Here is an 8547-nt window from a genome sequence, read left to right as displayed (position 1 = left end):
GGAGTGATAGGGGAGCACCAATCACAGTTGGGGAGAGATAGGGGAGCACCAATCACAGTTGGGGAGAGATAGGGGAGCACCAATCACAGTTGGGGAGAGATAGGGGAGCACCAATCACAGTTGGGGAGAGATAGGGGAGCACCAATCACAGTTGGGCAGAGATAGGGGGGCACCAATCACAGTTGGGGAGAGATAGGGGAGCACCAATCACAGTTGGGGAGAGATAGGGGGGCACCAATCACAGTTGGGGAGAGATAGGGGGGCACCAATCACAGTTGGGGAGTGATAGGGGAGCACCAATCACAGTTGGGCAGAGATAGGGGGCACCAATCACAGTTGGGCAGAGATAGGGGAGCACCAATCACTGATGGGGAGAGATAGGGGGCACCAATCACAGTTGGGGAGTGATAGGGGAGCACCAATCACAGTTGGGGAGAGATAGGGGAGCACCAATCACTGATGGGGAGAGATAGGGGGCACCAATCACAGTTGGGGAGTGATAGGGGAGCACCAATCACAGTTGGGGAGAGATAGGGGAGCACCAATCACAGTTGGGGAGAGATAGGGGGCACCAATCACAGTTGGGGAGAGATAGGGGGGCACCAATCACTGATGGGGAGAGATAGGGGAGCACCAATCACTGTTAGGCAGAGATAGGGGAGCACCAATCACAGTTGAGGAGAGATAGGGGAGCACAAATCACAGTTGGCGGGAGAGATAGGGGAGCACCAATCACAGTTGGGGAGAGATAGGGGAGCACCAATCACAGTTGGGGAGAGATAGGGGAGCACCAATCACAGTTGGGGAGAGATAGGGGAGCACCAATCATAGTTGGGGAGAGATAGGGGAGCACCAATCACTGATGGGCAGAGATAGGGGAGCACCAATCACAGTTGGGGAGAGATAGGGGGGCACCAATCACAGTTGGGGAGAGATAGGGGAGCACCAACCACAGTTGGGGAGAGATAGGGGAGCACCAATCACAGTTGGGGAGAGATAGGGGAGCACCAATCACAGTTGGGGAGAGATAGGGGAGCACCAATCACTGTTGGGCAGAGATAGGGGGCACCAATCACAGTTGGGGAGAGATAGGGGAGCACCAATCACAGTTGGGGAGAGATAGGGGAGCACCAATCACAGTTGGGGAGAGATAGGGGAGCACCAATCACAGTTGGGGAGATATAGGGGAGCACCAATCACAGTTGGGGAGAGATAGGGGAGCACCAATCACAGTTGGGCAGAGATAGGGGAGCACCAATCACAGTTGGGGAGAGATAGGGGAGCACCAATCACAGTTGGGGAGAGATAGGGGGGCACCAATCACAGTTGGGGAGAGATAGGGGAGCGCCAATCACAGTTGGGCAGAGATAGGGGAGCACCAATCACTGTTGGGGAGAGATAGGGGGGCACCAATCACAGTTGGGGAGAGATAGGGGAGCACCAATCACAGTTGGGGAGAGATAGGGGAGCACCAATCACAGTTGGGGAGAGATAGGGGAGCACCAATCACTGTTGGGGAGAGATAGGGGAGCACCAATCACTGTTGGGCAGAGATAGGGGAGCACCAATCACTGTTGGGGAGAGATAGGGGAGCACCAATCACAGTTGGGGAGAGATAGGGGAGCACCAATCACTGTTGGGGAGAGATAGGGAAGCACCAATCACTGTTGGGGAGAGATAGGGGAGCACCAATCACAGTTGGGGAGAGATAGGGGAGCACCAATCACAGTTGGGGAGAGATAGGGGAGCACCAATCACTGTTGGGGAGAGATAGGGGAGCACCAATCACTGTTGGGGAGAGATAGGGGAGCACCAATCACAGTTGGGGAGAGATAGGGGAGCACCAATCACTGTTGGGGAGAGATAGGGGAGCACCAATCACAGTTGGGGAGAGATAGGGGAGCACCAATCACTGATGGGCAGAGATAGGGGCGCACCAATCACAGTTGGGGAGAGATAGGGGAGCACCAATCACTGATGGGGAGAGATAGGGGAGCACCAATCACAGTTGGGGAGAGATAGGGGAGCACCAATCACTGTTGGGGAGAGATAGGGGAGCACCAATCACAGTTGGGGAGAGATAGGGGAGCACCAATCACAGTTGGGGAGAGATAGGGGAGCACCAATCACAGTTGGGCAGAGATAGGGGGGCACCAATCACAGTTGGGGAGGGATAGGGGAGCACTAATCACAGTTGGGGAGAGATAGGGGAGCACCAATCACTGTTGGGGAGAGATAGGGGAGCACCAATCACAGTTGGGGAGTGATAGGGGAGCACCAATCACAGTTGGGGAGAGATAGGGGAGCACCAATCACAGTTGGGGAGAGATAGGGGAGCACCAATCACAGTTGGGGAGAGATAGGGGAGCACCAATCACTGTTGGGGAGAGATAGGGGAGCACCAATCACAGTTGGGGAGAGATAGGGGAGCACCAATCACAGTTGGGCAGAGATGAGGGCACCAATCACAGTTGGGCAGAGATGAGGGCACCAATCACAGTTGGGCAGAGATGAGGGCACCAATCACAGTTGGGCAGAGATAGGGGAGCACCAATCACTGTTGGGGAGAGATAGGGGAGCACCAATCACAGTTGGGGAGAGATAGGGGAGCACCAATCACTGTTGGGCAGAGATAGGGGAGCACCAATCACAGTTGGGGAGAGATGAGGGCACCAATCACAGTTGGGCAGAGATAGGGGAGCACCAATCACAGTTGGGGAGAGATAGGGGAGCACCAATCACAGTTGGGGAGAGATAGGGGAGCACCAATCACAGTTGGGGAGAGATGAGGGCACCAATCACAGTTGGGCAGAGATAGGGGAGCACCAATCACTGTTGGGGAGAGATAGGGGGGCACCAATCACTGATGGGGAGAGATAGGGGGGCACCAATCACTGATGGGGAGAGATAGGGGAGCACCAATCACAGTTGGGGAGTGATAGGGGAGCACCAATCACAGTTGGGGAGAGATAGGGGAGCACCAATCACAGTTGGGGAGAGATACGGGAGCACCAATCACAGTTGGGGAGAGATAGGGGAGCACCAATCACAGTTGGGCAAAGATAGGGGAGCACCAATCACTGTTGGGGAGAGATAGGGGAGCACCAATCACAGTTGGGCAGAGATAGGGTAGCACCAATCACTGATGGGGAGTGATGGGGGAGCACCAATCACAGTTGGGGAGAGATAGGGGAGCACCAATCACTGATGGGCAGCGATAGGGGCTCACCAATCACAGTTGGGGAGAGATAGGGGAGCACCAATCACTGTTGGGGAGAGATAGGGGAGCACCAATCACAGTTGGGGAGAGATAGGGGAGCACCAATCACTGTTGGGCAGAGATAGGGGAGCACCAATCACAGTTGGGGAGAGATGAGGGCACCAATCACAGTTGGGCAGAGATAGGGGAGCACCAATCACTGTTGGGGAGAGATAGGGGAGCACCAATCACAGTTTGGGAGAGATAGGGGAGCACCAATCACAGTTGGGGAGAGATAGGGGAGCACCAATCACAGTTGGGGAGAGATAGGGGAGCACCAATCACAGTTGGGGAGAGATAGGGGAGCACCAATCACTGATGGGGAGAGATAGGGGAGCACCAATCACAGTTGGGGAGAGATAGGGGAGCACCAATCACAGTTGGGCAGAGATAGGGGAGCACCAATCACAGTTGGGGAGAGATAGGGGAGCACCAATCACAGTTGGGGAGAGATAGGGGAGCACCAATCACTGATGGGGAGAGATAGGGGAGCACCAATCACAGTTGGGGAGAGATAGGGAAGCACCAATCACAGTTGGGCGGAGATGAGGGCACCAATCACAGTTGGGCAGAGATGAGAGCGTGGAGAGCCATGGTGGCAGCGGAGAGGATGACAGGGCCAATGCACCAATGGCACGGCAAGCCAGCTCCCCCAGGAGTACAGGAGCAAGGACGTCTCACCGCAGTCGTACAGGGCCTTGGCGAGACCACACCCGGAGTAAATAATCATTTAAACGGTGCGTGCATTCTCTTTCATTGCCAGTTTTCTCGCCCGGGCACCAGCTCCCGACCGGTGCCTCGCGCGGTGGGCATAGATGGGCTATTAGACCGTGGCGGGCATCGCAGCTAAACCCCTTAACCCGAGAGGAGAGCGGCCGGCCAGCCAGCACAGCGATCAGGAGCAGGAAATGTAAGAAGTGTACAAAACATTATATACATAGATATATATATATATTATACAGGCCGTGTCGACAGACCAGACCCATTATTAGTTAATTCAACATCGACATATTAACAGAGGCCCTGGGAAATCGCAACTCTCCACTGTAAACATTCTAAATAACAATCACTGTGAGGCACTTCAGATGCGCCTCATATTCTCCGACACATCTGAACAACTAGATTTACAAAACACAGACTGGCTCAATTATATATAAAATATTTACAGACAAGCATTCGAGCAGTAGTGTGAACCTTACACACACACACACTCACTCTCACACTCGGACACACTCACTCTCTCTCTCACACTCGGACACACTCACTCTCTCTCTCTCACACACTCGGACACACTCACTCTCTCTCTCTCTCTCTCTCACTCAGACGGACACCCATTCTCTCTCTCACACTCAGACAGACTCACACACTCACACTCCGACACACTCACTCTCACACACTCGGACACACTCACTCTCTCTCTCTCACACTCAGGCAGACACACTCTCTCTCTCTCTCATTCAGACGGACACCCATTCTCTCTCTCACACTCAGACAGACTCACACACTCACACTCCGACACACACTCTCACTCTCTCGCACTCAGACACACTCTCTTGCACACTCACTCTCTCTCACACTCTCTCTCTCTCGCTTGCATGCGCACACCCTCGCAAGCGCACACACTCGCTCACAGACACACAGACACACAGACTCACTCTCAGACACACACACATGTTTAGACATTACACACTTGCAGCCTCGCTCGTGAGCGTGAGTGCAAAGCGAGCAAGCGCGTGCAGGCTGAGCGCGGTGGTTGGGGGGTGGGGGGGGGGAAAGAGTGCGGTGCGGGGGGGGGGGGGTTAGGGCACAGCGCGGTGCCGGTGATGTATCCGATCCCTCGGGGCCGGTCTGGATCCTGGTCACTTCCGCCGTTTGCCGGTGTTGGTGCGGTACGGGAGCCCCTGGGGTAGGGGGAAGCCCGGAGGAGGCCGGGGGGCCTTGTCCAACTTGGGCAGCAGGTAGTAGCTGATGAGGGGCACGGGCTGGTAGAAGGTGGCGTACTGCACCAGCTTGTGAGTGTACGCAGGCCAGGTGGCAGCAGGCTGGTAGAAATACTCAGGCACCTGAAATAAACGAACATTGAAACGGTGAAACAATACGAGAAATAATAACTTCTCATTTTATTTGCTCTAAAAGAGAAGGAAACAGCACAGGAGGAGGCCATTCGGCCCATCGTGCCTGTGCCGGCTCTTTGAACGAGCTCTCCAATTCGGCCCACTCCCCCCTGCTCTTTCCCCACAGCTCTGTGAATTTTTCCCCTTCAAGTTTTTCTCCAATTCCCCTTTTGAAAGTTACTATTGAATCTGCTTCCACCGCCCTTTCAGGCAGCGCGTTCCAGATCACAACAACTGTTTAGGAGCTCAGAACCCAGGCGGCTGAAGGCACGGCCGCCAATGGTGGAGCGATGGAAATCGGGGGGATGGACAAGAGGCCATAATCGGAGGAGCGCAGAGATGGGGAGGGTTGGAGGTGCTGGAGGAGGTTACAGAGATAAGGAGGGGTGTAGGGGGCTGGAGGATGTTACAGAGGTAGGGAGGGTTGTAGGGGCTGGGAGGGAGAGTTTTCAGAGATAGGGACCGTTGTAGGGGCTGGAAGAGGTTACAGAGATAGGGAGGGTTGTAGGGGCTGGAGGAGGATACAGAGATAGGGAGGGTTGTAGGGGCTGGAGGAAGTTACAGAGATAGGGAGGGTTGTAGGGGCTGGAGGAGGATACAGAGATAGGGAGGGTTGTAGGGGGCTGGAGGAGGTTACAGAGATAGGGAGGGTTGTAGGTGCTGGAGGAGGTTACAGAGATAGGGAGGGTTGTAGGGGGCTGGAGGAGGTTACAGAGATAGGGACTGTTGTAGGGGCTGGAGGAAGTTACAGAGATAGGGAGGGTTGTAGGGGCTGGAGGAGGATACAGAGATAGGGAGGGTTGTAGGGGGCTGGAGGAGGTTACAGAGATAGGGAGGGGTTGTAGGGTGCTGGAGGAGGTTACAGAGATAGGGAGGGTAGTAGGGGGCTGGAGGAGGTTACAGAGATAGGGAGGGTTGTAGGGGCTGGAGGAGGTTACAGAGATAGGGAGGGTTGTAGGGGCTGGAGGAGGTTACAGAGATAGGGAGGGTTGTAGGGGCTGGTGGAGGTTACAGAGATAGGGAGGGTTGTAGGGGCTGGAGGAGGTTACAGAGATAGGGAGGGTTGTAGGGGCTGGAGGAGGTTACAGAGATAGGGGAGGGTTGTAGGGGCTGGAGGAGGTTACAGAGATAGGGACTGTTGTAGGGGCTGGAGGAAGTTACAGAGATAGGGAGGGTTGTAGGGGCTGGAGGAGGATACAGAGATAGGGAGGGTTGTAGGGGGCTGGAGGAGGTTACAGAGATAGGGAGGGTTGTAGGGTGCTGGAGGAGGTTACAGAGATAGGGAGGGTAGTAGGGGGCTGGAGGAGGTTACAGAGATAGGGAGGGTTGTAGGGGCTGGAGGAGGTTACAGAGATAGGGAGGGTTGTAGGGGCTGGAGGAGGTTACAGAGATAGGGAGGGTTGTAGGGGCTGGTGGAGGTTACAGAGATAGGGAGGGTTGTAGGGGCTGGAGGAGGTTACAGAGATAGGGAGGGTTGTAGGGGCTGGAGGAGGTTACAGAGATAGGGAGGGTTGTAGGGGCTGGAGGAGGTTACAGAGATAGGGAGGGTTGTAGGGGCTGGAGGAGGTTACAGAGATAGGGAGGGTTGTAGGGGCTGGAGGAGGTTACAGAGATAGGGAGGGTTGTAGGGGGCTGCAGGAGGTTACAGAGATAGGGAGGGTTGTAGGGGCTGGAGGAGGTTACAGAGATAGGGGAGGGTTGTAGGGGCCGGAGGAGGTTACAGAGAGAGGGAGGGTTGTAGGGGGCTGGAGGAGGTTCCAGAGATAGGGAGGGTTGTAGGGGCTGGTGGAGGTTACAGAGATAGGGAGGGTTGTAGGGGCTGGAGGAGGTTCCAGAGATAGGGAGGGTTGTAGGGGCTGGTGGAGGTTACAGAGATAGGGAGGGTTGTAGGGGCTGGAGGAGGTTCCAGAGATAGGGAGGGTTGTAGGGGCTGGTGGAGGTTACAGAGATAGGGAGGGTTGTAGGGGCTGGAGGAGGTTACAGGGATAGGGAGTGTTGTAGGGGCTGGAGGAGGTTCCAGAGATAGGGAGGGTTGTAGGGGCTGGAGGAGGTTACAGAGATAGGGAGGGTTGTAGGGGCTGGAGGAGGTTACAGAGATAGGGAGGGTTGTAGGGTGCTGGAGGAGGTTACAGAGATAGGGAGGGTAGTAGGGGGCTGGAGGAGGTTACAGAGATAGGGAGGGTTGTAGGGGCTGGAGGAGGTTACAGAGATAGGGAGGGGTTGTAGGGGCTGGAGGAGGTTACAGAGATAGGGAGGGTTGTAGGGGCTGGTGGAGGTTACAGAGATAGGGAGGGTTGTAGGGGCTGGAGGAGGTTACAGAGATAGGGAGGGTTGTAGGGGCTGGAGGAGGTTACAGAGATAGGGAGGGTTGTAGGGGCTGGAGGAGGTTACAGAGATAGGGAGGGTTGTAGGGGCTGGAGGAGGTTACAGAGATAGGGAGGGTTGTAGGGGCTGGAGGAGGTTACAGAGATAGGGAGGGTTGTAGGGGGCTGCAGGAGGTTACAGAGATAGGGAGGGTTGTAGGGGGCTGGAGGAGGTTACAGAGATAGGGAGGGTTGTAGGGGCTGGAGGAGGTTACAGAGATAGGGAGGGTTGTAGGGGCTGGAGGAGGTTACAGAGATAGGGAGGGTTGTAGGGGGCTGCAGGAGGTTACAGAGATAGGGAGGGTTGTAGGGGGCTGGAGGAGGTTACAGAGATAGGGAGGGTTGTAGGGGCTGGAGTTCACGGAGGGTGGGAGTCTGGAGGCCCCCAACCCGCCCGTGCCTTATGTCCTCTTTACCTGCCGTGTTGTCTCAGCTGCTTTTGCTGCTATTTTCTCGGGCGTTTGCCCCGTGCCGCTCTCCTCCTCGTCGGACGAGGTGCCCGAGTGGTAGTCGGACGTACTGCACTCCGAGGAGTCGCTGCCTCGCTCCGAGTTCGGCGATCCCACCTTGCTGGTATCTCTTTGAAACTGAGCGACGGTGAACGGGTGGCTGCCCTCTCCAGACCTAGAGCAAACCAGCAGCAGGCTTTGAGTGAGTCAGTTCAACTGGTTCGTCCCAGACACACCAGTCAACAGCCGCTCACAAACCGCAAGACACCCACACACACTGGCAGAACACATCCCCGGGAATGTGTCCCCGTACGCAGAGAGAGAGACAGAGAGAGAGAACAGAGAGAGAGAGACAGACACAA

The 8547-nt window shown here is 55.6% G+C and overlaps 1 protein-coding gene across 1 annotated transcript in view; it reads right to left on the bottom strand.

The window, feature by feature from the left end:
- Nucleotides 1-4188: 4188 nt before the first annotated feature.
- LOC147110091 (maternal B9.10 protein-like) overlaps nt 4189-8547 on the bottom strand; it is a 22540-nt gene continuing 18181 nt past the window's right edge. The window contains exons 4-5 of the mRNA XM_086004044.1: nt 8153-8360; nt 4189-5322 (exon numbers count right to left, since the gene is read on the bottom strand). Of these exons, the coding sequence (XP_085860170.1) occupies nt 5119-5322; nt 8153-8360 (412 nt within the window). The 3' untranslated portion in view covers nt 4189-5118. The remainder of the gene's footprint in view (nt 5323-8152; nt 8361-8547) is intronic.

The sequence above is a fragment of the Somniosus microcephalus genome, chromosome 12 (genome assembly GCF_052327205.1).
Source record: "Somniosus microcephalus isolate GS21.2 chromosome 12, FLI_Smic_1.0, whole genome shotgun sequence".
Classification (NCBI taxonomy): Eukaryota; Metazoa; Chordata; class Chondrichthyes; order Squaliformes; family Somniosidae; genus Somniosus; species Somniosus microcephalus.
The sequence above is the reverse complement of the archived record's forward strand: the minus strand, read 5'-3'. Positions and strand labels throughout refer to the sequence as shown.